Source organism: Crassostrea angulata, chromosome 7 (assembly GCF_025612915.1).
Source record: "Crassostrea angulata isolate pt1a10 chromosome 7, ASM2561291v2, whole genome shotgun sequence".
Taxonomy (NCBI): domain Eukaryota; kingdom Metazoa; phylum Mollusca; class Bivalvia; order Ostreida; family Ostreidae; genus Magallana; species Magallana angulata.
In genome coordinates, this window is record NC_069117.1 from 19,160,545 (window position 1) to 19,178,009 (window position 17,465).

The 17,465-nt window shown below is 33.9% G+C and overlaps 1 protein-coding gene across 4 annotated transcripts in view; it reads left to right on the forward strand.

Moving 5' to 3' along the window:
* Window positions 1-15,791, forward strand: part of LOC128191712 (la-related protein 4-like) — a 31,052-nt gene extending 15,261 nt beyond the window's left edge. For 2 of the 4 annotated variants that reach the window (XM_052863925.1, XM_052863929.1), the window contains 12 exons: window positions 1,588-1,691; window positions 1,822-1,986; window positions 3,184-3,291; window positions 4,106-4,249; window positions 5,040-5,111; window positions 5,521-5,627; window positions 7,405-7,677; window positions 7,869-7,914; window positions 9,873-9,968; window positions 10,440-10,795; window positions 11,127-11,226; window positions 11,376-15,791. In XM_052863925.1, coding sequence (XP_052719885.1) covers window positions 1,588-1,691; window positions 1,822-1,986; window positions 3,184-3,291; window positions 4,106-4,249; window positions 5,040-5,111; window positions 5,521-5,627; window positions 7,405-7,677; window positions 7,869-7,914; window positions 9,873-9,968; window positions 10,440-10,795; window positions 11,127-11,226; window positions 11,376-11,690 — 1,886 coding nt within the window. In that variant the 3' untranslated portion in view covers window positions 11,691-15,791. The remainder of the gene's footprint in view (window positions 1-1,587; window positions 1,692-1,821; window positions 1,987-3,183; window positions 3,292-4,105; window positions 4,250-5,039; window positions 5,112-5,520; window positions 5,628-7,404; window positions 7,678-7,868; window positions 7,915-9,872; window positions 9,969-10,439; window positions 10,796-11,126; window positions 11,227-11,375) is intronic. The other 2 variants (XM_052863926.1, XM_052863928.1) reach the window with 2 other exon arrangements.
* The last annotated feature ends 1,674 nt before the right edge of the window (window positions 15,792-17,465 follow it).

Genomic DNA, 17,465 nt, shown 5'->3' on the forward strand with positions numbered 1-17,465 from the left:
CACCTTTGATGAATAATCCAATGAGTTGATATTTGAAACCTGTCTTGGATACTTAGATCTAACTGTTTGTGTCTTTTTATGTTTTTCACCTAACACTTGCTTTTCAATGAATCTTTATATCCACTAGAAGCTGGTATATGTTAGCGTGTAAAATGTAAACTGATATACTGATCGAATCTCATTCACGAATATTGTGTAGGAGAGTGGGAATATGCGCACAGGAAAAAAAACCCAGCTGATATTTAAGAAATTATTTTTACACTTTGGCTCTAGTTAGGTATAATGTTTTAAGTGGAGACATTGCAATTTATTTGAAAATCCATGCAGAGAAGTATGAAGAAATACAATGTTATGCAAGGACTAAAAGATTTATTGCCGAGAACAACACTGTCCAGTTAAGATTATGATTAATGAGATTGTGGATAAAAAAAAACTCCCTGTGTAGGCCTTCGAGGACATTGATGTCTTTATTAGAGAATGGTGAAGTAGCTGTGTTTGGAGGCAATGATTAATAGGTATTAGGTCAGTTTCTGAAGCAAACAAAACTCCCCTGAAAGGAACAAAAGGCCAAAAAGCCTACTTTACATAGTGAGATTGCATGTAATATTACACTTGGTGGTAATCCAAGCGGAGTGTTTGTAAACTAATTGATAGATGTAGTCTTTTATGAATTAACCTTGTGGGATGATTTGGACAGTGTAGATAGTGTAGTGTAACTGATAGGAGCAGTGTTATCTAAAGTGTGGGGGAGGATAGATGTTAGAGCTTCAGTCGATATTGATGTTGTTACTATTACACTAATAATGGAACTCCCTCGAGGCTGGGGTTAAGTCATTTACAGGCTATTTTTAGAATCATGAACTGAAAACATCTAAATTTGGACCAGGAAAATGGGGCATTGGACTGCAATTTTTCCTACTTTATAACAGATGAAAAGCTTTGATGTTCAATCACATAACAAAAATGTTTCGTTGTTTCTCAAGAACAAGGGTCAATACTTGCTATTTGAGATATTGGCTCTGTCATTAATTGTTTATGTATACAAGTTCTAGCTGTTGAATGACTACACGATAAGATGTCACTGTTATATCAGTTTGTCCCCGTGGCTTATACCTGGTGGTATACTAGTATCTGTTAAGCAGGTGACCTTATTCTGATAAGGTGAGAAGTAAAATGGCAGCTTCACAATTTAGTTCATCTGTAGTTGTCAGTTTAAAGGACTCAGACAAGAGATGCATATATATAGCTTGACCTATGGTGAACATGAAAAGGGACTTTTAAGTCTGCTAACAAATATGGAAGATCCTGACTTTTATTGTCTATGGACTGAATAGGCAATAATGAGTAATCAGAAGCAATTATTGATCTCATAAGCCCTGTCTGGAAAGGCTTCCTGCATAAGTTGTCAAGAAATAGAAAATACCAGGAAATATTGCTGACTATTCATTAACTTTCACACAATTTCAAAGACTCCAAAAATCTGTATTTGTAATGTCTGAGGGAAGTCTACAATCATAATATTTTTTCTCGTTTGAAAAAGTTCATGATTAATTGTGCATTGAATTTTTGCTGTTTTCCTCTTTTTAGAATGCGCAAGTGTTCAAGTTGATGAAAAGGGGGAAAAAGTGCGTCCAAATTTAAACCGATGTATTGTGATTCTTCGGGAAATCCCAGAGGCTACACCTGTTGAGGTAAAAAAAAATTAAAATAAATGAAAAGAATCCTATTAAAATCTGGCCTCTTGCATTTTCAATACATATTTTTGTTCACTGACAGTTATAATTTGCTAACTGATGTTACTCTTAACATTATGTTTTACAGGATGTGCAAGCATTATTTGCTGGTGAAAACTGTCCCAAGTTTGTAAGTTGTGAGTTTGCTCACAATAACAACTGGTATGTGACATTCGACTCCGACACTGATGCTCAAAGGGCCTACCAGTATCTGAGGGAAGAGGTTCAAAACTTTCAAGGAAAACCCATTATGGTGAGAGGCATATTCCTTTCTTAAATATCTTTTATTCTATTTCATTGGTGATAAAAGTTGTGAGAGGCAGATTTATCTTTTAAATATCTGTCTTCCTGTTATTCTAATTCTCAAGTGATACAAATTGAATTCTCGCCTTTTTCCCTATCGGAAACATTTGTCTTAAAAAAACCGATTTAGATAAATTATGCAATTGAATATGAAATTTGCTCTGTTGTGATCACAGAGTTTAATGCACGGATAGAAAATCTAGGAGCAAAAGATGTGAAATGGTGAAATACCAGAACAAATTATAATTCTGATCCTATTTGACAACCATTCATTATGTGTATAAGTCTTGAACTGTTGTTGGGAAGACGTTTATCTCCAGTAAGAATTTCAACTGATTTGAATTGGTGACTTGGCCATGCAGTTCTGTCTTCCTGAAGTATGCATTTTATGTCGTGCATGTTAAGACAGACAACTACCTGACACTTAAGTTGTCCATGTGATCTTAATTGTTTTTATGCGGCCAAGACTATAGGTCGTCTAACTTGTTGGCTCATGGTTAATGGGGAAATGAATCTATTTATGAACATCAAAGGTATTTATTACCAAAAAGACGTATAGAGATTGAATGGCCACAATCTGTTTTCTCAGAATCGATTGGAATGCTCTTTTAAAGGGCAACAGCAAATGATTCTTCTTGTTCAGTAAATTCCATTGGTTATGTAGTTGCTGTTTTCAGTAAACATTTAAAAAACTTAGCTAACTGGGGATTTCAAAATAACAATAAAAGTAGTTCTCTGTATTGAATGTGCAAGAATGCAAGAAATTGCAAATCAAATGACCATTCATAGAAATAGATCAGTATTGATTGTATTTCTAATTGTAGACATCATTAAGATTGAGAAACAACATGACATTCAGAATCTTTTTGTGGTTGATATATTAAACAGAATCAGTATTATTTTGTTTTGTTCAATGATCCAATGAAGTGTTAAGTCCGACTAACAATCAATTCAACAAAATATTTGATATCAAGTTTGTGGAAGTAATATTTAAAGAAAAACATGTTGAAGTGTGTAGAGGCATTTAATAATGACGGCAAATACCGCTAAAAATTTGGGGATAGGTAAAGGATTTAGGTTGTACTGCTGTTTTATTTTACTTTTATATCTTGCAGTAGTTAAGTTTTTCACTTTCATCTCTTTACAGGCCAGAATTAAAGCCAAGCCATTGATAAGGATGACCTACAGTAATGGGTACAAAAGCAGGTATCATCAGCAGTTACAGCAGCAGCAGCAGCAACAACAGCAGGCCCAGGTATGTAACAGTCCAACCAGAGGGGTATAATGTCTCAGTGTGTGTCTTGAAGGGGGGATGGAAAGCATGCATTTATTGATCAATGCAGACTTTATATCACATTTTATTGTACTCTGTTTGGGGAGATATGAGTAGAGCTGTTGAGGGGTACACACCATACTGACTCCCGCAGATAATGTATGCGCAATGATTTATTATGTACAGAATGGAATATATATGATAAACATGTAAAGTTTATTTCTAATTTAATTTAAATGCCCCCAGTTAAGAAATATGGCTTCATAAATTTACAATTAATCACCATTTTGGGATGGAGTGCATGCATAAACCTCATAATTTCATAAAATGTTGAAGTTTATTTGTACTTTTCTTAAAGTCAAATGTAAAAATGTACATTTTGAAATGAAGGTATGATATTCTAAATGAATAAAAAAAAATTGGAATGTTTGAATATTTTATGCTTATTTCATTGATTAAACAAATTGTCTCATTAATCTTCTCTCAATTTCAATAATACCTGAATTATATTGATGAAAAACAAAGACAAGTCATACATCAGTTGTACATTGGTGGAATTTCCATTTAATATAGTCATAAACACCTTATTAAAGCCTAGATTAGTAAACTGATGGGAGAAATTATTGAACGTTGTGAAAAGAGGCATGCCTATCAATAGACAGGACAGATTGTATCAGGAAGTGTCTATTGGGACACAAATAGTAGTGGTCTGGGTTATAAAGTGTGGACTGCTGTAGTTTCCCTTCTTTCTAATGTGTTACCTGTTTGTTATACAAATGTTGAATTTGTTCTGTAGGTGAGTGCCCAGGCCATGCAGCAGGTTGTACAGCCCACGAGCCCGTCTGAGTCGCAGGCTACTGTGCCTACCATAACCAGTCAGGCCTACACCAGCCAAACCGCCTCTGTCCCCATTGTACCTCAATACATCAATGGCCACCATGTAAGCCAATCTCTTCTGTTGCTTCTTAGTATGTAAAACATCTTTTGCAGATGGATTAGGAATTTAAAATAAATGATTTTCAGGTGGTTGAAATTGAAGATAGATAAAAATGCAATGTTTTAGTCTTCTATGAAACATCTTCCATGATTTCAGATAAAAATTTGTGTTAAATGGTATAACTTAAACAGCATTGAAAAGAAATATATTTAAAATTCAAATTAACAGTCATTAAGACAACAATGATGTAAAAGTGTGCCAGTAATATGAAATGTAACTGTCAACTGGAAGATTAAACCACTTGTAATAAAGCTTCAAAAATTGTGCAAATATGACAGGAAACATATTTTCTCACTTTATCTAAAATGTTGTCAGGTATTGTGTGAGCAAAATCAATTTATTGATCTATTATTTAAATTTTTTATCATCAAATTTTTTGTTGTTTTTATTATTGCAGTTCAGAAATTTTCTCATTTTTTTAAAGCACAAAGAACAGTCAAATTCATAACATGATTAATTTTTAAAATGTTGAAAAAGATACAGTAATAAATAAAGCATCTCTGTTGTGATGACTTGGAAAACGATTTTAACACATCATGTTTGTGACCCTCTTGAGAATATTGTTGAAATTTTTATGCAGATGAATCATAGTAAATGTGCAATTATTCTCTAATGAAAATCTGCATTGATACTGAAACTAGCAGTAAATGGGCAAGATTAGTCATTTCTCAAATTGCGCATTACATATCATGATGATTTGTATAATACATTGTATTCATTTTTGTCTTTTCAGCTTCCATTCTTTGCTCCAAATCCACTCCTTTCTCAATGGCAAACTAGTCCAACTCTGCTGGACCCCAGCATGGTAATTATTCACCTACTGAAACCCTGAGCCTCTGTGTATCTGTCTCTGTTCCGATCAGTGCAGTGTTGTACAGGCTAGCTTTTTATGGCTCGCAAACTGTACACCCTGGGAAAACTGGTGAACATTTTCCTTGTCTCCAATGCGAATGTGGTATTTGGTGTGTTTATTTTGTTTTGTTAAGCCCACTGTGAAGATACATGTATGTGTTCTTATTGATTTTATGCATAGAATATGAAAGCTAAGAGTACAATCTTGAATGCCTTGTAAAAGTATTTGCTTAATTCCCATTGGGTGCATGTGTACAACCAAAGGGGTTAAATATTTCATATCTTTGGTGATTTGCTTTATTCTGCTTTCTATCTATGCTTATGTGATGTATGTTGAACTATGTGTTACTACATTCCCACAGAATGAATCTCTACTGCAGGTGCTGGCTATGAATGGTTATCAGCCAACCTCCATTAAGCTGAACACCACTGCACCCAGGCACCAGTACAGCAACATCAACAGAAACAGGTAATGTAGACAGAACAGCAACGCAAATAGAAACAGTACAGCAACCTCTCTACAAACCAAGTGTAGAATGTACAGCATTGTATATAAATAGAAACTGGCTACCTGAACAGTACAGCATGTATAAAAACAGGAAGTGTAGAGAGTAAAATGAATAGAAATATGTCATGTCAGTACAGAAACATGAGATGAATTAATATAGGTAATGTAGTCAGTACAGAAACATGAATAAAAACAAGTACCGTATTTTGCCATATATTTTACACACCATTTTCTGTACCATCTTTGGAAAAGAGTTGTATTATACATCAGACTATGTTTTAACACCTCTCTCTCTAAGATAAAGCACAGGTTATCAATCATACTTAAGTATTGCCCAGAAACAGTCTATATATAGACACACTTCATTTACAAAAATATTTGAACCTAAGAAAAGATTTCCTAGAGTATATAATTGCAGAAAAAATTATGCTTATAATCTGTTGATAGATAAATGATTGTAAAATTGTTATTCAAATTGAGAGCTGTTTATTTATCTGTCTTTGAAAAACATATTTACTAACCCCTTATTTAAAGATGTGTGCATAATCTGTGCCTATGATGACACATGCTTTTTGTTCTCAATAGTAATTAACCCAGGGTCATAACCAAGACTGAAATCAGTTTAAAAAATAAAGTTAAATACAATCAATTTACCATTTTAGATTAAACAAATCACTGAGAAAATTATTATCATTATGTTCAAAGTCAAGATTACCACTTGATAAATAGTTTTACTGTGATAATGCAACAAAACTTTCTTTCATCCCTAATTCTCAGGTTCCAAAAAAAGGGTAGCCATATTGTACACTTGAGCAAAAATCGGTAATGTAGACAGTACAACATGAATAGAAATTATGTAGATATTACAGCAGCCTGTGGTCATTTTATACCATTAAAAAATATCTTGAGTTATTTTATCAAAACTCATAAATCCTGTGTACATGGTGTGTGGATGGTTGTATCATTCAGCAGAGAAATAATCTTAACAATTCCATGTATACTGTGGATATAATTGCATTTTTAAACCAAGCTAGGATATATGCATCCAATTTTAAGTAAATAAGTATATATTTGTATTGTAGGGCACAGAAAACCTATAAAAAATGTATGACGATGTATCATAGAACAGAATTAAATGAAAGTAAATGAACATGAAAGTAAATAAGAAAAAAAGTTTTGTTACGAAATGGATACACAACTAGCCAGAAACAGAAATTTCTGAGCTTTCATCATTAAACAGAAGTAGTTGATTATACTTTAGTTGAATTTGTATGTCAAGAAAAAAAAATAACTGGGAATTTATACATGATAAGATTCTATTGAAGTTTTCTTTTTCAATGAAATGAAGGAATGTTATCAATTTCCTAAGGATGGTTACATAGAGTATGAGGAAACTAAGGAAATATATTTATGTGTAGCATAGATAAGTTTTAATATCTGTATGACAACAGGCAAGGGAATTAATCCATCGGAATTTAAACAGGAAGTAAAGACTGCAGAAATTTCACCATACAAATTAAATTTGAGAATGGAAAGGGAAGAAGACTTTGTTTTATCCTTCACATATTCAATTGTGGTTTAATAGTGACTGAGTGATGCAAAATGAAAATTTATTTCCAAGGTCCATTCATAAATGTGTCAGCTTCCCAGATTATTGCTGTATGAATTATCTTTGAAATTAGTTTCACAGCAGTTTTATGTTACATTTCCTGATGGATGAGAATCTTTTCTCCTTTAGAAACAATGGTCGACCAAATCGTTTAAATAACCAGGAGAGGTCTGACAACCGGATGAATTACGACAGGAATAACTCGGCCAATCACAATCGAACTAGTCCAAGGCACCACGATAACTCGCAGATGTCTCCTACTCCTTATGCGAGCCGGAACCGTGGAGAGAACAATAACCACTCTCATGGCTCAAGTGCACCACCGCAGGGGCACAACAACTTAGACACCAATAATTCCAGTATCTCTAGTCGACAATCAGATGGACTTCCACCTGCTCAAAGGTGGGTCAATTTCTCCTGTCACTAATCAGGTTACAAAACCAGTGTTATGAAAAGGATACTGATTTTGTATGGTATTTCTAACATCATAAAATATAGGATCTTAGTAACAATATATATATAAAGAATTAGAATTTGAATCTGTGTAATTATCTATTGATGCGAAAGTATTCCATGATGATGACTATTTTTAGGGGTTACAGAAGTAGACGTAGAAGAGAGGAAGATGGAGGTCCAAGGGTAAGAAATAACTTTAGACAGTCTCATTTGTTATAATTATATGTACTTACTGTCAGTAAAAGAAATTTGGATCTTAGATGTGAAATATATATGTTTGGGTTTGTTTTTAGGTCACCTGAGTCACTCAGGTGACCTATTGCAATTGGTCTTCGTCCGTCGTCGTGCGTTAACAATTTTACATTTTTGACTTCTTCTTGAAAACTACCAGGCCAATCGTTACCATTTTTGGTGTGAAGCATCTCTATGGTAAGAAGAATCTAAATTGTGAAATTTATGGCTCTACCACCCCTGGGGTGCCACGGGCGGGGCCAAATATGCAAAAAAAGCCAAATTTTCAAAAATCTTCTTCTCTACTTCCACACATGTGAGGAAAAAACTGAATGCATAGTTATGATGTCCATGAGGCCCTCTACCAAAATTGTGAAATTTATGGCCCCTGGGTCAGGGGTTCTGGCTCTAGGGTGGGGCCAATATGGCCATATAGTAAAAATGTATTAAATCTTAGAAAATCTTCTTCTCTACTACCATATATATTTGTTAAAAACTAAATGCATGATTATGATGTCCATGAAGCCCTCTTCCTAAATTGTGAAATTCATGACCCCTGGGTCAGGGGTTCAGGCTCAAGGGTGGGGCCAATATGGCCAAACAGTAAAAATGTATTAAATCTTAGAAAATCTTCTTCTCTACTCCCATATACATTTGTTAAAAACTAAATGCATGGTTATGATGTCCATGAAGCCCTCTACCTTAATTGTGAAATTCATTACCCCTCAGTCAGGAATTCAGGCTCTAGGGTGGGGCCAATATGGCCATATAGTAAAAATGTATTAAATCTTAGAAAATCTTTTTCTCTACTATTATATATATTTGTTAAAAACTAAATGCATGATTATGATGTCCATGAAGCCCTCTACCTAAATTGTGAAATTCATGGCCCCTGGGTCAGGGGTTCAGGCTCTAGGGTGGGGCCGATATGGCCAAATAGTAAAAATGTATTAAATCTTAGAAAATCTTCTTCTCTACTCCCATATATATTTGTTAAAAACTAAATGCATGGTTATGATGTCCATGAAGCCCTCTACCTTAATTGTGAAATTCATGACCCCTCGGTCAGGGGTTCAGGCTCAAGGGTGGGGCCGATATGGCATATAGTAAAAATGTATTAAATCTTAGAAAATCTTCTTCTCTACTCCCATTTATATTTGTTAAAAACTAAATGCATGATTATGATGTCCATGAGGCTCTCTACTAAAATTGTGAAATTCATGACCCGTTGGTCAGGTGTTCATGCTCTAGGGTGGGGCCAATATGGCCATATAGTAAAAATGATTTAAATCTTTAAAAATCTTCTTCTCTACTCCCACACATGTGGGCAAAAAACTGAATACATGGTTATGATATCCACAATCTCCTTTACCTAAATTGTGAAATTCATGGCCCCTGGGTCAGGGGTTCAGGACATGAGGGGGGGGGGGGGGCAATATGGCAATAAAGTGTTAATGCATATAATGTTTAAAAATCTTCTTCTCTATTCTCACACATCTGTATAAAAAAAAAAACGACTAATAATTATGTTTACCAGGAAGTCCTCTACTGAAATTTTAATTTTCATGTCCCCTGGCGTATGGGTTTTGACTCTAGGGCAGGGCCAAAATGGATGTATAGATGTTAATGCATATAACGTTAAAAAATTATCTTCTTTACTCCCACACACCTGAAAGGAAAACTGAATTCATTATTTTGTAGACCAGATCTTTTAGTTTTTCACCAAAATTATAGGTTTCACAGTTCTTTTTGAATTAAATGTGGTTGTCATTACAAATTTATAATTTTTCTACTCCAGTATGAAACCTAATTAATTAGATGCATATATGAGACTCCATGACAAGTTTGTGTATTGGATATATGCTACTCAGGTGACCGTTAAGGCCAATTGGCCTCTTGTTTGTTTACAGAGACAGCTGTCCTCTAAAGAGAAGCCAGCAGCCGAGACTCAGTTTGATCTAGAAATAAACTCATTCCCTCCACTACCACCTGGCCCTGTGCCAGCAGTATGTATCCATCTAGTTCATTTGCCCATAGAATTTATGTTCACTGGTAGATATATTGTCTACATTGTAATGATTACATTTATCAGCACTGTAAATATATATCAAATCATATTGTAAACTCAAAATATATCACATCATATGGTAAACTGTAGATATATTGTTAATTATACAAATCTATGGTAAAACAGTATTCATAAGTATTCTTTTATCTGATACATGGATAAAGATGATATGTAAGTTATCCAGCTTACAGGTGATAATCAATGTGAATACTTCCTACTCCACTTTTTAGTGTACATTACTGTTTCTTGGAAAATTTCACATTTACAGTATGATAGATAGTAAAAACACAACAATGAAACATTCACATTTACAGTATGATACATAGTAAAAACATAACAATGAAACATTCATTTGGTAGGTTTTAAAATGTTGCATAAAAGAAACAAACTAATTTTTTCTTTCTTTCAGAATTCCTCATCTTCTAATAATGAAGTATTCGAAAGCAAATTATCAGATGTTGTGAAAGGTACTGCAAAGCCTATAGTGCGAGAAAACATAGTAAAACCACAAGTATCACAACCTGTTCAACAAAGTAGCCAATCACAACACCCAGAGCCTGTGGGAGTTCCTGCAAATCCCAGGCCCCCCACTCCCCCCTCACAACCACCAAAAGACAATTCTAGCAATAGTTGTAATAATAGTGCATTAAATGGGGCAAGTGCTGGACCTACCCCAACAGCTGTGACTGCCTCCAGTAGTTCCTGTGGGGGCGGTAGTGCCCCGCCCACAAGGATACCTTCACCTCCTGCTGTCTCTCCTCCAAAGTAAGGATAATTTTTGTGTTTGTTTAATTAACATTGTCAAATAAAGCTTGTTATTTATTTATTGCCTATTGATATTAATGGGTCCTTTTGATGACAGATGAAATTTTGATTTAACCTATTTAGATATTTTTCCTGTTGGGGGATGTAGAATTTTGTGAATTTACATGTTAAGATATACCTTTAAAGGCCATGAATATGGATTGAGCAATGTAAGCAATAATGAAAAAAAAAGTATAGACAATTTAAATGATGATGTGTGTATCAAACTAAAAAAGCAAATATGCACGTTATTTTATATACATGTATCTGTATGTATGACAATTTTCTTTAGACCACAAAAAGCTAGCAGTTTACAAGAAGCAGTTGTTAACCATGTGGATGGACATGCCACATCTGTTTCCAAACCAGCTCCTTTGAATCAGGTCAAAGCAGTAAGTAAATATTCATATTATATAGGTAAATCCTAGAACTTTCTACAATTAATGTATAAGTATTGTTTTGATAGACGTTATGTATATGTTAATCATCAATTTTATGTCAACCATGATAGAGGTAATAAAAATATGTCTTTATTTTTCAGCAGGTATCTGTCGATAAAAATTCACCCGTCAAACTTTCCTATGCTCAAATGGTGCAACGTGGTCGTGATAGTGATTCCGCCGCTGAATCGAAAAATAACTCGGACTCTGATTCAGAAAGTGTGCAACAGAACACATTGAAGGAACAGTCACAGGCCAAGACATCCACTGCCAAGAAAGACCAATCAGGCCCACAAAAAGACTCTGAGCTCCCCAAAGAGCAGCGCCATTTCAGCGGTCGTCGTGCCAAGGAAAACCGTGAAAGAAGAGATAGGCGTAGGAGTGAACGTGAAACTTCTCGATCATCTACAAAGTGACAGGCTCAAAGACAGAGCACTAGTTAAGGATGGATAGGAATGTTATCTTAGAAAAGGTCTACTGGATATTGCCAAAGTTACAGTCTCCAGAGGGAATTTTGGAGATACACTAGGGAGAGAAAGATGCACATATTTCGTCACAGTTTGATTTTTAATATTACTAGTCTTAAGACTGCAATCCAGTATAACAACTCTTCACTCTTTCTCTCATTTTTCTTCTTCTCTGTACCTTTTTCTTTCTATGGTTTTACGACGAAAGAGAGTTGTTATTTTTTTTAATGAATAATTTTCAGTAACAACAGGTTATTGTTTATGGTACAATCTTTGAATATTTTTATTTTAAAGATATCCATCATTGCTTGCTTGAAAAATATTGTTTACCTCAGAAAAAAAAAACCAGTTGTGCTCATATATGAAAAAAAAATTCATATCATATAACAAGATTTACTCAGTGCTGCTAGAGAGTAAAGGAGGGTGACTGGTGGCATGTGTAGCTTATTATTAATTTTCTTCGGAATATTTTTTTAGCATTCAAACACATGAGAAAGTGTGCTAGTGGGTGGTTACCCATTCAGACTAGAAAAGGTTTGCTGTGTGCATTCTTGGGAAGTTTCCTTCAAGGCAATATTTGCTATTGATTGTTACGGCAAAGAGTGTTGACCGGCATGTCACTCATCTTGTCTTTTGGTGTTGGATTATTTTATTCCTGCAAGATGTTATTTTCTTTTTTTATGACTATTATTATTGAAAATTTCTATAAATTCCTGAGGTGAAAACCTCCATAAATATATCTTAAGACTGGTGCCCATGATTCAGTTAATCAGCTGAGAATTTTGCCTAATTATGTTGCCAATGTTGTTGATAATGCATATTGCTTGTGATCTCCCAAATCAGTTCATTTTGGCGTTAGTAACCAGTAGAGGAATTGCCGGTATGGGATGATTTCACAGGAACATGGGATGTACATATCCTAATATTAAGGGCAGGGTATTGTAAAATATTGTTGCAAGAAATTATTACAGAATCATTAAATCTATATATTTTGAATTCTTGTAAGTAGATAGTTGTATATGTTGAGGTGAGTTAGTTGTATTTGACAGTTTTGTCGTTCTGTATATGATGCAATTTTTCATTACCCAGTAGGTGTATATGTGTGGAAAGTTTCTTGTTGCTAACAGTTGTGGGTTGTTGTATATAGAACTGGACAGAGGGCATACGGAATTTCTCTTCATTTCTCCTTTTCACCCTTTACTAGGGATCTTTTTTTTCAATTTTCATTTTAAAAATGAGTCATTATTAATGTGGTGTGTATTGTTCACCAATGCTGTAGCATTTTGTATGATTTTTTGTTCTGTAGATTTGTGGACTGAGAACTGATCTACCAGAGACTAAATGTTATTACTATGAACTTTATTCAGGATAAGATTAACAGGTGCCCTCTGTGAATTATGTACAGTTTTTGGCTATGTTTTGTCTGCTTGAAGCTTGAATTGTGAAATTGAATGTCTCTTTTTGTTTGTTATTTCTTCTCTTCATTTATTGGTGAGTGTACACATGTTCATTGAAAGTGTGATTTAATTTTTGTTTTAATTTCATCATGTTTACATGTTACAATGTAGGAATATTGATGGATTTTATGCTGTACAAATGATACTGGATCTAAAGAAAAAAGCCTTGAACAAACATGTTCTAGTGACTTCAAGATCAGGTAGCCAATGTTGTGTTTGTTATATGTAGAGATAGAAAAAACCAAGAAAGAGATGGAGAGAGGTTTCTCTGTTTAACAAAATCTTCAAATCCTTTTTGTACACATGAAATCCATGACTGTAGATGGTATTGGTAACATGATGAAGCTAGAACTAATGTTGGGAGCCTGTTAACATATTTACGAGTGTTTGAATGTTGATGTATTATATAAATATATGTATGTGTGTGTGTAGTCTATGAATGAATGTCCATTGAAGTCATTTGTTAAATTTACCTACACTTGTATTTTAAGGCTGCACCTGTTACATTCTTTTAATGTCAGTGCTTTAATGTTTCTCTGCTATCCATTTCTTAGTCAAGGCAAGGTATTACATGAATATTTCATTGAGCTTGTACCCAAACAAGTGGTCATTTAGAACAGCATGCTATTTATATCAAAACCTTTTATTTTGTCAGGAATTTAAGTATTTACTATTTCAACCACAAAGAAGGCAGGAAATCACTCTTATATATGTAGGTGAATCTTTTGGGGACAAGATAATTTTCCCATGGTTTGCATTGTCTGTAGATGATGAGAATTCTGTTGAGATGGTAAGAACTTCCTATAGGAATTGTGTGATATGGCAAAGAATCCTTCTTCAGTGGAATCCCTTGTACAAATTCCCATTGTACATATCCCTCCAGAATTGTGATTAGAATAATGGGATATTCATGGAATAAAATGTTGGAACCCAAAGGTTAATATAATGGTATAGTGGTGCTGGCCATTTCATGTTTATAGTGCCATTTTTGTTTGGTTTGACATCCTCTGAAAGTACTTGGCATCTACACCCCCATGTTGTGTTCACAGAAATCCCCATATGTAAACCGATGTCAGTGATAAATATCTCGTTTACCTGCTACAATACTGAAAAGAGGTGTCTATTAGGGCATTGAGATTTTGTGATCTTATTCCTAGACATTTGCAAACACAATTAGACTGCTGTCAAAACTGGATGGAAAAGGATAGGGGACAATTAAGGTTGTGAATACCGGTAGTTGTATCTAATGCTTTAACAGTCAGGTGTATTGTGAATTGTTATACATCATATCCAGCATTATTCAGTGTTACCCCTTTATGTTTTCATGCTGAAAAAAAGAGTGCCACATCACGTGAGTGCAATGAGTACTATCATCAACCAATAGTTATTTCCACTCATTCTAACTGAAATGGTGCCTAATTATGAAGTTCTCAGTGTTTGCTTTCTAGTATTGTGCAGCCTGATAGATCCATGTAGATGACTAGCGAAACTGGAATTATGCAGTATTGTACATATACATGAATGTAAATGGGGTGAAAGTGAATTTTTTCCTCCTGTTTGATTTTTTAAATTTAATCATTGACATTGGTAAACAGTCATTTATTTACCCCCCAAACATTTGTAGTTCTCATTTCATTTGATACCTTATTGAAGTAACAAAATTCCGAATTATTTGGTTTGTAATACAGAAATCTACACTAGTATTTGGACGGTCTCAAGTACAGCCGTATTTGTACCTGTAAGCAAGTCTTTCCTCAGTTACATTCACTAGACTTCTCACAGATGTGTGCTTCCAAAGATCCTTTTGTTGGATGTTAAAATCAAATGCTGCAAAACATGTTGGATTCAAACCAGTAAACATTACATTTACAAGAAATCTGTACAGTTTGGGTGCATATATTATGCAATTATGGATATATATATTATTGTTATTTATTATTAACCATTATCAGGATTTGAATGTCATAATTTTTATCATTTCATGATTCTTTTGCTAGATTTTCAACAGCTTATTTTTGCCCACATACATGTAATTGTCAGAAATGTGGATTTTCCTTCTAATCAAGTGATTTGGTCCATGTATATATTTTTTTTTTGTCAGCCAATAGGTGTAAGATCATGTTAGATTGTCATGTATTCAGAAAAATATCCTTCTTTCCAATTTTTGTTTGTTTGATCATTTCTGTGCATGTATTCAGCGAGTTGAAGCATGTTTCAGTTTGTATGTATGATCTCATTGGATAGATAAAATACAAAATTGTTTGTTAAGTATTTATTTTTGCATTTAATATGCTTTTGGACTGCAATTTGTTTCAGTATGTGTGTCACAATTAACTGAATTTGTCTTCTATAGTAATTTGTAAGAAAAAAAAGTCACAGCTACAGTATTGTTTTTTTTTTTTTGGCCTAACAAAACCATGTATAGAATGTTTGTTTTTACAAAACCATGGAGACTAAAGCAGGAATAAATCTGCTATTGCTGGAAATAACTTTAGTAAACCGTTCAAATTACTACATGTAAATGCCAATTATTTTGTGAATTTCAACTTGAAAATGAAAGTTAAAATGAAATAAACAAGCATCCTCATCAGAATTTGTTTTCATTTTTCATGGAAGTCCTAGGCACTGAGTTTCCAAAAGGGAACAAAGGGGAAAGTACAGAAGCACTGAGGTAACCAGGATTGTACAGACTTATTGATGAACAGCTGTCATAATTGTGTATTAAAATATTGATCTTTTATTTGATAGCTACATTTTGTTCAGGTAATTATATTCTGTTCCCAGTTCGAAGGAAAAGTTTTTTTGGGTTATTATTAAATCTGATTGAATTAACAATATTGAGAGAGAGTGAAGAGGTCTGTATAGTATTAGCTAAAATAAGTACACGTATTCTCGGTCATTGAATCATTAAGCAAAAGCATACAGATGTCTTATACCAGAATACTTGCAATTAATTAGCGTAAGGATTCTTAAGAGGGCTGGATGGTCAAGGCCATTTCTAGACTATATATTATCATATACCTATATATATATCATTAATCATCCAGCCTCCTTATGGTGGCTCACTACACCTTTCTCAAATCAGCGCAAAATTACTTAATATTATGGTAGATGACAAGACGCATTATAAGTAAATACATGCAAGTCAAAACGGAGAAAAATTAGAGAATTTTGGATAAAATACAATATTCTATACGATTTTCAAATATTTACTTCCGTAAATAATAACGAAAACCCCAGGCAGATTCGAACTCATTATCTGCGGTTCACAAACCCAATATATATACCCAACATAATTCCAACAAAGAGGAAAAATAAAGAACTTGTTAACCAAATCATGTTATTTGCTTTACCAGAAAATATTTAGTTGACAAAACTAATTGGGTTGTGAAAAATTAATCGCTTATTTTTACTTTATACAAGTACCCGGTATTGCTAATTTTGAGGTCAATACTATATAAATAGTGCCCGTTTGGGAGGGTAACAGTTGAAATTGACACCCCGAGAAAACCATTGTCAACCGACACGAAGCGGAGGTTGACAATGGTTTTCGAGGGGTGTCAATTTCAACTGTTATCCTCCCAAACAGGCACTATTTATTTTGTTATACTGAATGTCTTTTTTAAAATTTTAAAGAAAATTTTACTGCTTTTATATAGGAATAACGTGAATTCTACAGCGAACCGTACGCACATAATTTTCGCGCATGTAACATTTTTTAATGTTACCCGTTGCCAAGTGCGTTGCTAACGCTGAGGGTAATAGTAAATATTATTAACTGCGTCTTAACCAATCAGATTTCAGTATTTAACATGAAAGTATAACAAGATGATTTAGCTACCTGAGAAGTACAACATTCACCGAGCCGAAAACAGCAGTAATTGTTTTATTATATGATTAAGTGACATATTGATACAGACATATCAAAGCGAGTGTTATCAAGCGTAGATTTTAGTTTGAAGCCTAGCCGAAGAAATTGAGAAACACAATATTTCATAGGGCGATCTATTTTTAGTCCAATGTAAAGAAAATCAAATGTAAAATTGACGTGGAGGTGAACATAACGTTTGCCTTATTATCTAGATTGTTGGTTATCAGCCAATCAGAGAGCTACATGTAGGAATTCATCAATCATATTATATTAAACCAGTTTATTATATGATTGATTAATTTCTATAGGTATCTGATTGGCTCATATCCAACTATCTAGAAAATATGGAATGTTATATTCACCTGCATGTGACTAAGGAGGTCAATATATAACATT